The 16,663-nt window shown below is 42.8% G+C and overlaps 1 protein-coding gene across 6 annotated transcripts in view; it reads right to left on the bottom strand.

The window, feature by feature from the left end:
* The window catches only part of RALBP1 (ralA binding protein 1), a 40,817-nt gene that overhangs the window by 14,813 nt on the left and 9,341 nt on the right, over positions 1-16,663 (bottom strand). For all 6 annotated transcript variants that reach the window (XM_086373194.1, XM_086373191.1, XM_086373192.1 and 3 more), the window contains exons 2-3: positions 3,391-3,687; positions 1,610-2,068 (exon numbers count right to left, since the gene is read on the bottom strand). In XM_086373194.1, coding sequence (XP_086229320.1) covers positions 1,610-2,068; positions 3,391-3,634 — 703 coding nt within the window. In that variant the 5' untranslated portion in view covers positions 3,635-3,687. The remainder of the gene's footprint in view (positions 1-1,609; positions 2,069-3,390; positions 3,688-16,663) is intronic.

Below are 16,663 nucleotides of genomic sequence, written 5' to 3'. Positions count from 1 at the left end.
GTTTTAAAACTAGAACTTGGACATGAATAAGTGTGAATCAAAGTTCTCCATGAAAAAGCGCTACTACTAGCATTCGAAAAGAAAAGTCACAGGCACGGTTCTGCAGTCCAGAATGCTGAATGCAGTGTTCTGCCAGAGCCTCACAAATAAATACAGAACTGATCAAAGCAGGTGCTCGTTCTCCAAGGCGCCAAGGACCAGGGGAGCAGCTCAGTGTCGAATAGAGAAGACATCCCACACCTCCAGCTCCAAAAGAATACAAACATAAAAAATCAGGACAAAGTTCAAAGAATCCTCTGAACAACGCTGTAGGAACCTTCAGAGAAGCTTTCACCTAAAATGAAATTTCCTCATGCCTATCAAAATCATAAGCGAGAAGCAGCTATGTTAGTACTGTGTAGATCTTTAAAAATCCATCTAATTTTTCTTAAAAGGCAAGTTTTACATTCAGTTAAATGTGTTTATTTTATGTAACTAAGAAGTTGTAAGTTAAAATTCAGTGCCTAATTCATTTTCTTATTTTCTATAAAATAGCAGCATATTAGCCAAAACACTCTTAAATGACATGTTATCTGTGGGCTACGTAAAGGTCTCCCCAGTTATCAAACATGCCTGCCCTTTCTTAACAAAGAAAGGGCATATCAAATCTACCTTCATATCAAATCTACCTTCAAGAAATGTGCATGAACCAATTAAATAGAAAAACTAAATCTAGTCTCTCTATTCTAAATGTTTTTGATCTAACTCATCATGAACATGCATGAGCAACAATGCATGTTACAGCCTCAGTCACAGGAAGGTGATGACTAGATTTAGAAAAACTAAATCTAGTCTCTTTATTCTAAATGTTTCTGATCTAACTCATCATGAACATGCATGAGCAACGACACATGTTACAGCCTCAGTCATAGGAAGGTGATGACTGCATCGCACAGGTAGGACTTGCATCCTGCACCAACACCAAAGCCACACCGCTTTGTAAGAACAGAGTCTCAGTTTTGGACCACAGGTGTCTTGTTTGACTTTAGACACCCAATAGGAATCACACTCCTGCCAAGTATGAGATGTTAGTTTTCACACACACGGAATATAGGAAAATGGAACCTAGACTTCACTAGCATATGTCAGAGCCACACCTGACCTAGAGGAATCCACCCCTGAGGTCTAAACACTTAGCAAGAACAGCCCATCCCTCAGCTGGACTGAGGAAAAACTCACATGACAGCGTCAGCACTGTGTCTCGTGGCCAAGACACATCCTGGACGCAGACACCAGACACCTTCCCTCCCCGCTGACCTCCTCCCGACACCCAACCTCTCGGGGGCGCCCAGGTGAGGGGTGCTGCCCACACGCACCAGGCACTACAAAATGAACCCACGGTGAGCCCTCCTAATGGGGGTGTGGGGATCGAGTAAAAAAGGCAGCGTGCATGCGCGCGCGCACACACACACACACACACGGACACAGTGTGGGGGCCTTCGTTCACCGGGAAGGACCAAGGACATGAATGAGGCTTAGGACCCGTGTCACAACCTTGCTCATAAGCACTCTGCTCCTTCCTTTGAAACACAGAGGCAAGCCGACCAGTAGCGAGCAGCGCGGCCCTCACCTGACACCCTGTAGATGCCCTCGCACTTCATGCCGTGCTTCTCCACGTAGTCCACACACTCCCGGAAGACTGCGGGCAGCCGCACGCCGTCGTACATCATGGTCCTCTCCACCGCGTCAGCCAGCGGGATCCCGAAGATGGGCCTGAGGCTCGGGACGTCCAGCTGAGGCACCTCTGGCTCCTGAATCGGCTTCTTCTTCTTCTTCTTCTCCTTCCACTGTTTAACCACGTCAGCTGCTGTCAAGTCTTTTGACTTCTTCTCTTTATGCTTCTCCTCTTTGTGCTTTTCTTCCTTATGTTTTTCCTCTTTGGGTTTCTCTTTTATTTTAAAATCCTTCTCTTTCTTTTTAGAAAAGCTGGGCTTCTTGAAGACATGGATCCCCTTGGACCTCTTCATTTTGGAAGGACTTTCGGCTTCATCCCCCGAACTATCTTCCTGAAAGGCAGCATAGCCCTCAGCTGCCAAAGAAACGCAGGAAGCGTGAGTCACAGTCTGCTGAATGTTACACTGTCCATTTTCTATGTTTAAAACAGGTCCAAAGAAGAGTCACCTGGCCTTGGCGACCTATCTTTCCACCTGTGGCCCAGCCCTCCTGTTCTCCCGGCCACTCATCTCGGCTGAAAGGTGTTGCTGTGACATCTCTCAACCACAAGAGGGCAACATGCCCAGAGCTAGTTACCCTTGCAACTGGTTTTATTCTATACATGTATGCAAGAGAAACTTTTACAAACCAAATTACTGAAAATAATCATTATTTCAACTTATTTGGAAAGAATCCCACCATCACACACAACATTCCTTCACAGTCAGAAGAACATCCTCTAACCTACACTTCTCTCAGCTTAGGTTTTCCTATTTGGTTCCTGGAATCTGAAGCCGTCTCCAGCCACAATTGGAGATGCAGGACTATGTAGGTGCTCTTTTCCTATCCACTGCACCTGGCTCCCGGGTCTCTGGCTGGAAGTTCCCTCTGGGGCCAGCAGCAGGGATGGAGCCTCCTCTGGGGAGGACCGACCAGGAAAGCCCTAACCTTCAGCGTCGTCGGCCACGCCCCTGAGTCAGAAAGCCTGGGTTTCACATTAACAGCTACTCAATATCAGAGCTGTCCTAGTTGGGCTTCCTTGTTTTTTGGGGTTTTTTTAAACATCTAAAACTCTCCTGTTCTTTTCTTTAGCCAAATATCTTACAAGCTAAAATAGAAATTAATAATAGAGATTTTAAAATAGAGATTAAAGGTATTGCATAAATTTCCTTCTGGTTAAAATACCACGAACTCCACACCAACCAGAATAGCAAAAGAAGAGCATGATATTGGGTGGCCAAAAAGTTCATTTGAGTTTTTCTGTAACATCTTACAGGAAAACCTGAACTTTTCGGCCAACCCAATAATAAAAAGCTATCATCCTCCCTACAGAACAGGAATCCCATATGGGTGTGTCGTGGCATCTGCTTAAGAAAACAAATACACTATCTTTTACCATGTGCCCCAACTGGCCTACAACCTCATCAAGACAGTAAGACTCCATAAGCACAAAATTTCAACATTTATTTTTCATACATTATTTTAAAAAACCAACTTAAGAAACCTCCACCAGACAACTTTACCACTTCTGGAAATTCAGTATTTTTACTTGTGATAGTAAGACCCTAAAATACAAAAACTGAGACCCTGAAAAGAAAATATAAAACAGGAGTCCCTGGATATAGGATGGCAGGTACATGTGAGTAGAGCAGAAATTTATCTAGAATAAAGCCACAGCACAGAGGAAACGGCACTTACTCCTTTTTTCCTTTTTCTTGAACTTTCCTTTCTTCTTCCCATGGTCCTTCTCATCGTCAGACACTACGTCGGGAGGCTCGTGGAGGCTGTCGTGGGGGGGTGAGGGCTCGCCCGTGCGGTACAGCCCGGGAAATTTGGTGGGGCTTATCTCCTCAGAGCTGGGGGTGCGGGTGAGCCCGCTGCCATGCTCCACCCTGCGGTGCTCACTGGGGCTGCTGGTGGGGGGCAGGAAGCACTCGGTCATGCTGCCTCCCTGATGACAGCGAGGAGGGCTTCTTGGTCACCTACCCATCACACCTGCGGGAGACACAGCATCACGGTCACCTGGTGGCCACCAATGCCCAGGGGCAGCAGACAGACGCACAGCTTGGCAAACTCCCCCCTCGAGAACTATCGCTGGTTTTGTCATCTTGAATTGATTCGTGCCTCACACATGCACGTCAGTTCTCAAAAAGCTGAAAGCACTGGATCTTCAAGTGTGGGGAAAATTAACCAAATGGAAGGACATAGGACATCAAGGCAGGACACAGGGTTTCTCCTAAAAAGAGCCCACCACTCTGTAAGGGGTTTCATTTTGATTGCTATCCAACAGAAAACTTTTTCTTAGGTTATGACCAAACAACCATGAATAACAAGAAGACTCTTTATATAACTACACATGAATAGTTTAGTATCATTAGTGAAATCTACAGAACAGTGACAGATGCAGTGATTCACACAGGTACAGGTCATTAGCTGCAGTTACATACCGCATTAGACAAGCCATGTGTTCATACAGCTAACAAAGGAAGAACCTCATTTGCTCATTCCTAAGGCAATGGCACCCCACTCCAGTACTCTTGCCTGGAAAATCCCATGGATGGAGGAGCCTGGTAGGCTGTAGTCCATGGGGTCGCTAAGAGTCGGACACAACTGAGCGACTTCCCTTTCACTTTTCACTTTCATGCATTGGAGAAGGAAATGGCAACCCACTCCGGTGTTCTTGCCTGGAGAATCCCAGGGACGGGGGAGCCTGGTGGGCTTCCGTCAATGGGGTCGCACAGAGTCGGACACGACTGAAGCGACTTAGCAGCAGCAGCAAACTATACACAAAACAGTTTTGCTAGAATGGACACTACAAAGGACAAACGTGGATAAATAACAAGGTTCTACTGTGCAGCTCAGGGAACCGTGCTCAATATCATGTGAGAAACCAGAACGGAAAATAGGAAAAAGAATATATGTATGTGTACGTATGTGTATAACTGAGTCACGGTGCCGGACAGCAATAATTAACACAACTTTGTAATCCAGCTATATTTCAATAATAAAATTTTTTAAAGAAATAATAAAAAAGTACAAATGTAAGAAAAGTTCAATATCTGTTCACATTTTTCTTCTTCATAAGACAACGGTACACAGTTTAAGTACCATGTTCAAAAGCGAATTGTGTTAGTTCTTACTCCTCTTTAATGTTTTTATAATATTCACCTGAAAAACTACCAGAATCACTTCTCTTTGCACTGACTTAAGGTGATTCTGAAATTTTAAAAACACACAAACACAAGTGTAACTGATAAATCTGACCATAAACAAAGTCAAAAGACAACCAAAGGTGAAAAAAAATGTGTAAATTATGATAGCGAACTTTTCTAAAAAGCAGAGTTCTCACAAATCAATGAGAATTTAAACATAGCAAGAATGTGAAGCAGTTCACAGGAAAATGACTAATATCCATATGAAAATACCATTCAAGTACAATTGCAATTTTAAGAACATAAGACAGTAAGTTAGAATTTTTATAACATCAGACTGGCAAAGAACAAAAAAGGGTCTATAATATACCAGCATACTAAGTGCTGGTAAGGGTGTGAATATTCACTAAGTGAGAATATCCACCAACAGCTGAAGTATAAACCAGCACAGTCTTTTCTGAAAAGCAACTGGCAAAATCTATCAAAATTTTAAATGTGCTCTCTTTGATCTAAGAATTCCTCTTTTTAGGAACTTATCCTTCAGACATCCTTTTACAAGCATTCAAAGATGTGCACATGAAAATAATCATTTTAGCACTGTGCAAGCGAAGACAGCAAAATCTAAATGGCTATCAATAAAAGACACGTTAAATTAGGCTTGATCCAAATAATGGAATGTAAAGTCACACACAAGCCATCTCTGACATAGTAAACCATTGTTATGTCTCCGAAGTTGTAAAAGAGGAGGGAGAGAAAGTTTTTTTTTTATTTTGAGCCTTACCATGCCCATCTATCACTTGTACTGCTATTATCACGTTTTTCAAATGAACAGGCCATGTTTTTTTAGTCTCATAAAAATTGTTTTTGACAATATTTAATAGTCTGAGGAAAGCAATTTACAGCACAGTATCAAGTTTTAAATATATAAGCACACAAAAAATGTAAGAACAAGGGAACTTTAGTAACAATTATCTCTGAATTATAAGGTTATAAGTGGTCTTTTCACTTTTTTACATTTCATCAGTTTCCTACCAGTACAGTATACCTTACTACTTGCCTAAGCAGGAAAAACATTAAGTGAGAAATTTCATCAAAGGAACTGTAAGCATCACTGTCACTCTGATTCTCTGGTTTTACTTCATGGGTTCTGACGGCTGGTGTTTTTTTAAAATACATTCTTCTCTTAACTGAAGGGATGAGAGTTTAAAGGGAGCTAAGATGCCACCAGCCTATCGGTTATACATCACAGGTGGGGAAACTGAGGTGTGAAGAGCAGAGAATAAAAACACGGGTGAGGGAAGGAGCACAGCTCGCCCCGACCCGGGCCACACACCTCCCTGCTCTCTGTCTCCTCCGCGCTGGGACCCGCCTTCCTCCCAGGAGTCCTGCTCAGCCATACTCATCTTTCCATATCAGGCCTGCAGATGGGCACAAGGAATCTTTCTGGAGTGACGGGAACAGTCTCGATTTGGATTGTGGTGATGGTTACAAACTGTAAATTGACATTTTAAGTGGGTGAAATCTTATGGTATGCAAATTACACCTAAATAAAGCTGTTAAAAAAAGGATCAATTACCAGCACCCCTTTCTCCAGGAATCCCCACTCACGCCTCACGCGGCCCAGGCTAAGCTGTGCCCGCCTCCGGAGCTACAGAATCACGGAGCACACCTGGATGCTGCACTGGGCCTTAAGGACCTGTGCATGGGGCCATCCTTACCAGTAATTCGCAAGCCCAACATTTAACACAGCACAGGCTGCACGGGAAGTAGTCAGACGTTTCCTTAACCAACTAAACCCACTAACAAGTCTCTCCATGTTCTCAACACGCTGTGTCCCGCTGATGACACAAAGATGAGGAGAAATGACTTGCCCTCAGCCTCAACTTTTAATTACAGAAACAAAGAAAGGAAACCCACATTTCATTTGAGTTCTGTGGCTTCAGGAACTTTCACATCAACCTGACACGTCCTGTGAGAAAAGTGTTTTTCCAGGTTTACAAACTGTACAACTAAGGCTCAGAGAAGTGAAGTAACGTATCCTACGCCACACAGCAAGAGGTAAAACTGGGATGTGCCTGATGGAAACACACATTCTTTCTACCAAAGTGCCCTCTGTGTACACAAGTACACACACACACACACACACACACACACGAGAGCACACTTATGCCAGGAGGAGCAGCATATTAATGACACAAGCAGAAACGTGGGGTTTGTTATGAGAACAGCAAGAAGATGGGTCTGATGGGAGCAGATTCATGAAGAAGCAACAGAAAAGACATGGAAAGACAAGATGGTTCTGAACTGAAAGCTAGCTGGTGCCGAGCTGAGGAGGTCATCATCAAGTTCAAGTCCAGAAGCGACAACGCTGGGGCTGCAAAGCATGAGGGCAGGACCACGAATCACAGAACGCAGGTGGGTCTGGACCGCCCCCCACTCTGCAATCTGCACACTGGACTGACAAGGAAGAGTCCTGTTCCTGACACCCTGAAGAGATGATCTTGCGAAAACCACTCCAGAGGAACAGCTCCTGCCCTGACTCAGCCTCGCATGGCTGGGAGGAGCGGCTGCCGGCGCACAGGATGGAGCGAGGCCGGAACGGAGGTGCAGGAATGGTCCTGAGCTCAGGGAGCCACACACACACCTCAGCATCCTGAGTAAGTGGGCAGAGAGACAGGCCTTGGAGGGTCCACAGTGACTTTCAGCATAAACAGCCAAAGGTGAGGGGGGAAAAAAAAAAGAAATTCCTACTTCTGAGGCAAGAGGAGAAGTGATGTAAACTTTTCAACATTTAAGAAAGATGTCAGCACAGCTAAGAAAAAGACCGCATACTGACAGGCAAAGAAGGCAGACAGGACGGGGCCTCGAGATAAGAGGACCAACACTGATCCCGGAGGGTGCTTTCTGCCTCTGCATCGCAGACTTGCAGCAAAACATGCCAGAAACACCAGCGATGACAAAAGCCAGCCCTCTCAGCTGAAGGACCAGAAGGGGGCGGTCCTTCCAGACAGAAAACCTCAGAAAACGCAGTCTACTCCATCCAGTAGACACACAACAGAGTCTACTCCATGGTCTACTCCACCAGAGACGTAACCATGACAGTATGGTACTGGAGCAAGGGTGGACAGGTTAGTGAACAAAACAGAAACTTCGCAGAGGCTCGTATACACGCAGTCAACTGCCTGTCAACAAAGGTTCCAAAGGAATTCATGGGGCAAGGAAAGTCTTCAGCAAGTGGCGCAGAGTGACCATGTGGGGAGGAGAGAAGGTCAGCCCTCCATCGCATCACCACAAAGTGTGCATGACAAACTACAGACACAAAACTTCTCTGCTAACAACTTAAAACTTCTCCATGAAACACATTTGTGAGCCCTTGGAGGAAGAATTTCCCAGACAGGAACAGAAAGCAATTAACTACTGAATTAAAAGTCCACAAACTAGACTTTTTATCAAAAGCAAAAATTTTCACTCATCAAAAGACAGTAAGAAGAAAATTAAGAGTCAAGGCCAAGACGTGGAGAACACACTTACAGTGTGTGTGTGTGTACGTGTGTCTCACAAAAGACTTAAACCCAGGATATACACAGAACTTCTACAGTTCAACAACAGACAATCCAAAACAAAACTGGGCAAAATCAAGCACACAATTTACAAAAGAAAATCTATGGGCAATAAGCCCATGAAAAACCTCCACATCACCAAACATCAAAGAAATGGAAACTAAAACCACGGTGAGCTATCAACAGACACCATCCAGAATGGCTGAAGTGCAAACAGAACTCTAATTCCTAACGCTGGTGAGGATGTGTGGCACTAGAAATTTAATACACTGCTGGTGGGAATGTAACATTTAACCACTTTGGAAAAGTATTACTATTTGGCAGTATCTAGTTAAACTCTTACCATATGACCCAGCAATTCCACTCCTGAGTATTTACCCCAGAGAAATGGAAACATATTCACACATATTCACATGATCAGAGTAACTGTATTCATAACAGATAAAAAACAGAAACACATTGCCATTAACAAGCCTGGATAAACAAGCGGAAATATATTCACACAATGGAATACTAGCATTTTTTGAAATGAACAAACTAGTCATCCATACAACAAAACAGATGAACTTCAAGATAGCACTGCAGACACCCAAGATTACATAGTGTATGACTATTTATACGAAGTTCTGGAAGAGGCAAGCTCATCTCCATCGGGAGAATCTAGAACTGGGGTCCTGGGGTTTGGGGAAGAGGCAGGGCCAGAGTACAGAGCAGCTAGAGAGAACTCTCCAGGTTGATGGCTGTGTTCTATGTCCTGACAGGCACGTGGGCTACACACACACACACACACACATTTGCTGAAACACATCTTAATGAAATACCACAGACACACACCATTGTGTTAGTTTCAGGGTACTGGTGCTTTGACGCTTAGGTCCATTTTGAAACGATGACCAGTTGTGAGCCTAGTAACCACCTGTCCCCACACAAAGTTATTTAACATTATTCCACATTCCTTACGCTGAACGTCACATTCCGAGGCTTTTCTTTTAATAACTGGGGGTTCGTACCTCCTGATCCCCTTCATCTATTCAACTCTCCACCTCCTTCCCTTCTGGCAACCACATATTTGTTCTCTGTATCTATGAGTCTATTTACATTTTGTCTTATTTTTCAGATTCTACACATAAGTGAGATCATATGGTATCTGTTTTTCTCTGTCTGACTTATCTCACTTAGCAAAATGCCCTCTAGATCTACCCATGGGGTCACAAAAAAAAAAAAAAAACCATTAAACTGTGCCTATCACTGAATATAAATTACACCTCAATAAAATCTCACAGATAGGGAAAAAACCACGGATGCTATGCAGAGATGATCATGAGCCATTAAAAATATGAACTCTCCTCAAATATTGCTACTCTCACCCTAATGGTTGACATCCCGTCCCAGCCCCCCACACCCAAAATCACTGCAATAGGAATGTCTATTTCCAGTCTTTCCCAAATGAAAGCCTATGGCTATCTGGGAAAAATCTCTCTCCAGAGAGAATTTAGTAAAAAAATGTGACTTCTGTAATAACTAACAAAAACTATTAAAAGTATTTCCATACATCTAGAATTTTACTTTAGAATCCCCCAAATTATACCTTTGAAATTAAATATTTCATGTAAAAAGAACAGTTATGGCAGCTTTAACTGGGGTAAAGCCAAAAATAAGTTTCACAAAATCAGACTCAAACTTAATAAAGACTTAAAAAACTTCACTCCTCTAAAGAACCAGGATATACACTGTTCCCAACAGTCTCTTCTGCTCATGTACCAGTGTTAATCAGCACATGTAAGAGGAGCCACTCAACCATGCCAAAGGACAAAGCAGTATCAGCAAGAAAGACCGACTGCTAAACTTAAGTCTCCTGAAATGAGGTTTTGAAAATAACTCCAATGATTCATTAAACTTGATAATATCTACACAGACAAGGGCCTCTTCCAAAAAACCAACAGCTTACTTAACTAGTTCACAAGTTAAACAAATCCAGTATTTATAAATGGATTTTTATTAAACACAGCCTAAAAGTCACTGGAAGCAGCTTTTCCTTATTTTTATGGTTTTTAAAAATAGTCTGTAAGTTAAAAGTCTCTAACCTACATCTCTACAAGGGAATCCAGATACTGGCTCGTTAGAACATACTGAGCACTGACCTCCCCATAACCTACTGTCTAGGGATGGCCAACTTCATAAGCACGTGTCCATGTAAAATACATTCTTGTTCTTCAAATTTTCTCAGGATTAAAGAGCATCCAGCTCATAAGGGGCCACTAAGCACCCAACACCATACATGCAGAGACCCATCAGAGCACACTATGAGGTCTCAGGGCGCAAGGGACAGAGAGATGATCCTGAAGGACTCCTAGTGGGCAGAACAGGACAAGCAAATTACAAAAGATCACAATCGATTTGCCAATAGGACCATGGAAATTTACAGACGATAAACAAACATATTCAAAATTCTAATAAGAAAACCAGTTTCAACAACCACCTGAGTGTACAGGTAGAATAAAGATACTTCAGACACACAGCAGCAAGGACTGTATTCCCTGTACACTTGCCCAAGAGACTTGACAACCTGAGATGCGACCTGATGGGCAGCAAGGAACCCAGGAAAAGCAGGCCTGTGGCCAGCTGGTGACACAGTCCCTGTGACCCAGGGGAAGAAGGGTTCCAACACATCTGCCTGTGCAGAAAAGAAGAACAAGACGGGAGCTTTGGGAACAAATCTGTCATAAAAACAGAGTAAAAAGCAAATAACAGTAAGTGACGACCGTTAACTTTAAGAAAAAAGGTAGATGGGAAAATGAAACCGTAGTCCTCTGCCTGGCTCAGGATTACACAGTGCTTCTGTAATAACCACAGTGAAAACGATGGATGCTGACTGATGGAACCAAGCACTGTGCAGGGCATGACTATGCTGGAGGGCTGGGGGCAGCGAACCCGGGGAGGGTCTCAGAGACCCAAATCCTCATCCACCTAACACCCAGATAACAAAGGACATTCAAAACTGCCATCTTCAAAAACAGTAGTTTAAGGGTATTACTTAGGTAAAGGAAAAAACACCAAAAGAAATAGCTGAAAGGAAAGCTTCAGCTATAAAACTCGGGAGGCGGGAGGCGGGGGGTGGGGACAAGGTGGGGACCAGCATTTTGCCTGAGTCTTGACACTGGGCTGGGGTCCCCAAGGCCACCCCAGGGTCGGCGATTCGCTAGGAGGACTCACATCAGTAAGCACACAGTCATGCTCAGGCTGAGACTTATTACACAGAAAGGATACAGAGCAAAAAAAGCCAAGGACAAGGGGCCGAGTCCAGAGGAACCAGGCGTATGCTCCCAAGGGCCCACTGGCAGGGGAGACACAGGGACACATATGAAGCGCCAGGGGTTTCTGCCTGCTCCTCCGTCAGCCCAAGGTCCCCGAGGAGCCCGGTCACAGCGGCGTTCTCTGCGGAGCGTGTACTGAAGTCCCAGATTCCCAGAAAGAAGGCAGGCACTCTGCGTCAATCAGGCTATTCTACAAACCGCTGAGGCCCAGTAACCACACTTTTCACTTACACAAAATTTTATAGGCCATAAGGAACTCGACTCATCAAAGGATTTCTCTTCAGACATGAACATTACTATTCAAGAAAAAAAAAGAAAACCAAGTTTACGAGCTGAGATGAGGCAAATAATCCTTCAGACGAAGCAGATGAGGCTTAGGGAGTTTCCTATCATCCACAGCGAAGTCCCGGCCACACTAACACGCGCGAGGTTCACAGCCTGTGCCTGTGACGCACGGCAGTATCCACAGGTGCAGAAGCACGCACACCCCCACAGACCAACTGTCAGCCCTCTGGGTTGTTACCTAATTGGTCCTTTCAAAACTCCCAACTTTTGTTCAGGTCTGTGAGGACAGATGAGCCTGGCGGGGTCGCAAACAATCGGGCACGACTGAGTGACTAAACAACAAGTACTTTAACAGACATTTTACTCGAGTTACTGTTTCTTTTCTGCAGTCATCTTATATATCATTAAATTTAATCTTTATTTTAATTTCTCCCCAACCCCCAGGGGCTTAGCCAAAACACTTTTAATTAGTGCCCCATATGCCATAGAGAAATTCACTGAATGACACCGTGATTTATGTTTTCCACTCAGCTTCTCAACATTCTCAGTGTCGTTGATTAAAATATGCCTAAGAGGGCTTCCCTGGTAGTCCAGGGTCCAATGCAGGGGACACGGGTTCGATCCCTGACCCGGAAGACTCAACATGCTGCAGAGCAACTAAGCCCACGTGCCGTAACTCCTGAGCCTGCGCTCAGAGCCCGGGAGCCGCGACCTGTGCTCCGCAAGAAGAGAAGCCACCGCAACGAGAAGCCTAGGCACCACTGGCAGGCAGCCCCCATCTGCTGCAACTACAGGAAGTCCATGAACAGCAATGAAGACCAGCACAGCCAAAAGTAAACAGATAGATAATGAGACATCTCTAAGATACATGTTATCAAAATCAGTTTAAAAGATGTGAAATTCCAAAGTTCATGATAATGAACACGAACATATGAATGTCTTTTTAAGGCTGACAATTACTATTACATGATTATTAACAAGAAAACAGAAAAATTCACATTTTAGGCAACTGATATAATGCAATATAAAATCAACCTCTGGATGAAACAGAAATCTGCAAAGCACAGACCATGTCCATTATTTAGGTGAACATAAAAACTCTGAGGTTCAGAACTCCAGGTGTCAGGAAATGAGCAGCCAGAACATACAGTATCTAGCAGCCAGAAATAATTCCACCTCTGCCTGGGCTGAAAGGCTGGGGAAGACACAGTTCAGTTCTGCACACAGCTGTCCAAATCAAAGGGCATGTATGTATAGTAAGTATGGAGAGAAAAGTCCACTGCCTTTACACAAAATCCGAAGTGCTATATCATAAGCAGTCACAAACACCAAGGACCAAAAAAAGTTTTCTTATAAAAACACCCTGTGACCTAAGTGGGAAGGAAATCCAAAAAAGAGGGGTATGTGTATACATACAGCCAATGCACTTTGCTGTACGGCAGAAACACAACACTGTAAAGGAACTATACTGCAATAAAAATTAAAATTTAAAAAACTTAATAAATATCACTTGGAATGTAACAATAAAACAGCACATTTTTAAAGTAACAGGTGGGAGACAGGTGGTATCTTTCCTGCCACATCTCATATAATCACATGATCTAGTCTCAAGCAAATCTTAAATCAGAACTTGGCTTGGAAACAGGGGAGCCCAATAAACCTCATTTAATAATTTTTAAAATGCACACTATCGGTTACAATAGACAGTGGGTAAAAGCATCTAGTCCACTGTTCCCCGACAGTGTGCAGAGGGACCCAGGGCACTGTGAGCAAACTCCACGAGTCTGAGGTAGCTCAAACTGAGGGAAGCACAGTGCTACTCGACACCTGTCAGACACTGCACAGCTACCAGAAAAGAAGGTGGCTTTCAACACTTGACTGTGCACATCCCCTTCAACAGCATACCTTCATACAGCAGGGCTTTATAGGGGTTTTTAAAAAATCAACATGGAACAAGAAATAAGGGTGGTGATGTTCAATCTGATTGCAAAGTATCATAAGCTGCAGTGTTTAATGGACACACAGAAACCACTAATTTTTTAAGATAAAAATGATTTTCTCTTTCAGCTTATGTGTATTATTTTTTTCAAATGGCTACTAAGTTGCCTGTCAAGTGGGCCTTAGTAAGCATCACTAGGAACAAAGCTAGTGGAGGTGATGCAATCCCACTTGAGCTATTTCAAATCCTAAAAGGCAATTCTGTTAAAGTGCTGCATTCAATATGTCAGCAAATTTGGAAAACTCAGCAGTGGCCACAGGACTGGAAAAGGTCAGTTTTCATTCCAATCCCAAGAAAGGCAATGCCAAAGAAATGTTCAAATTACCACACAATTGCATTCATCTCACACCAAAGTAATGCTCAAAATTCTCCAAGCCAGGCCTCAACAGTACATGGACCATGATCTTCCAGATGTTCAACCTGAATTTAGAAAAGGCAAAGGTCTGTCTAGTCAAAGCTATGGTTTTCCAGTAGTTATATATGGATGTGAGAGTTGAATTACAAAGAAAGCTGAGTGTCAAAGAATTGATGCTTTTAAACTGTGGTATTGGAGAAGACTTTTGAGAGTCCCTTGAACTGCAAGGAGATCAAACAAGTCAATCTTAAAGGAAATCAACCCTGAATATTTACTGAAAGGACTGCTGCTGAAGTTGAAGCTCCAATACTTTGGCCACTTGATGTGAAGAACTAACTCAATGGAAAAGATGCTGATGCTGGGAAAGTTGGAAGGCAGGAGGAGAAGGGGATGACAGAGGATGAGATGGTTGGATGGCATCATCAACTTGATGAACATGAGTTTGAGCAAGCTCCGGGAGTTGGCAATGGACAGGGAAGCCTGGTGTGCTGCAGTCCACGGGGTCTCAAAGAGTTGGACGCAACTGAGCAACTGAACTGAATTCAAAGTTGCTAAGACATAAATACATATTTAGTTGTGTGAGCCTAACAATACAATTTAACATACTATTAAACATTTCCGTTAGGCTGACACCAGGTCAAATACATAAGATATGTATGAGGCTGAAATATCAAGTCATAAGAGAAATGAAAGATGCTTGGAATCAAGACAAAAGGACTCAGAAGTCATCTAGAAGATGCTCCCACTGGTCAAAGATGCCAAAGAGAACCAATAAAATTAATAACTGCCATAAACTGAAGTATCAAGTATATTTAAATCCACGAGTTCATAAAAATATTTAAAAATAAAATTCACTGATCACTTTGGAGGATATGAGAACTAGAGAACCAAGTAGTTGTTTGGAATAACTGGCAAATAAAGGGGGGGGAGCATTTATTCTGAACCCTCCTATACAAAGTATAGTTCAGCCAAGTTTCCTTTTATCAAAATCTTCCATGTAATAAACAAAGAAATAAAAGACTATCACCACTTAACAAGCAATTTAAAAATAGATACTGGCAACAATGGCTGTTAATATCATAGACAAAAAAGAGACACCGGCCTGGAAAAATTAAACTGATAAAACCTGATTCTGATTAAGTCTCAAAATATAGGGACATACAATTTAGTTTATTTAGCTAATATTAAAGAAAAAGAGGGGAACAAAGAAGAGTGGAAGAATGAACATAAAAATTGAGACTTAAGACCAAGAGGAGAAGGGGACGATAGAGGATGAGATGGCTGGATGGCATCACCGACTCAATGGACATGAGTTTGGGTGGACTCCGGGAGTTGGTGATGAACAGGGAGGCCTGGCGTGCTGCGGTTCAAGGGGTCGCAAAGAGTCGGACACGACTAAGTGACTGAACTGAACTGAAGACCGAGTATCAGAAGACAAGCCACAGACTAGGAGAAAACATTTGCAGAAGACATACCTGATATAGGACCACTATCCAAAATACACAAAGAACTCTTAAAACTCAACAATACGAAAACAAAACAATTTAAAAATGGGCAAAAGACCAGAACAGAAACATCACCAAAAAAGATACAAATGACAAATAAGCATATGAAAAGATGTTCCATATCATATATCATTGGGGAATTACAAATTAAAACAGCAGTAAACATGACAAAAGTAAATCTAGATTAAAAAAATTTTTTTCATAACTGTGTGTGGTGATGAATGCTAACTAGATTTACTGTGGTGATCATTTCATAATATATACAAATATCAAATCTGGCTCTCAATTTGCAGTGCTTCTGATTTAATTTAGCCTCCAAATGATTATGATCATGCTTCATTTTATCAAGGTATCACTCTGAAAGCAACTCCAAACAAGTTCTGCTAGCATTTTTGTTGTTCAGCTAGTATTTTTGTTTTTAATTACTTTTCAGGCAAAAGCTTTACATTTAAATATCTATACAATCTTTCCAGGTGATCAGTTTGATGGACTTCATTCAAACTGATCAACTGCAAAGAAAGAGACCTAGCGCCTGGTGTAGAGTAAGCACTCAATAAATAAAAGCCTCATTCCACGATTTACACAATGATCGTTTAGAACAGAAGGTATACATGTTTATATGTTCTTTGCTCGTATGTGTATAAAACACCTCTGGAGGAATATACCAGAAAAGATTAAGTTGTGATCTTTTCAGTGTTATCCTTAATGGCTCACCCAGGCCCCCAGTCCTCAGTAAAGAAATTGGGAGAGACCCTGATGGGGAAAGAGAATGTGGCACAGCTGCAGGTCTAAGTACCATCA

This window comes from Bos grunniens, chromosome 24 (assembly GCF_055505025.1).
Source record: "Bos grunniens cultivar Pamir isolate PY7600 chromosome 24, Bosgru_T2T1.0, whole genome shotgun sequence".
NCBI lineage: Eukaryota > Metazoa > Chordata > Mammalia > Artiodactyla > Bovidae > Bos > Bos grunniens.
The sequence above is the reverse complement of the archived record's forward strand: the minus strand, read 5'-3'. Positions and strand labels throughout refer to the sequence as shown.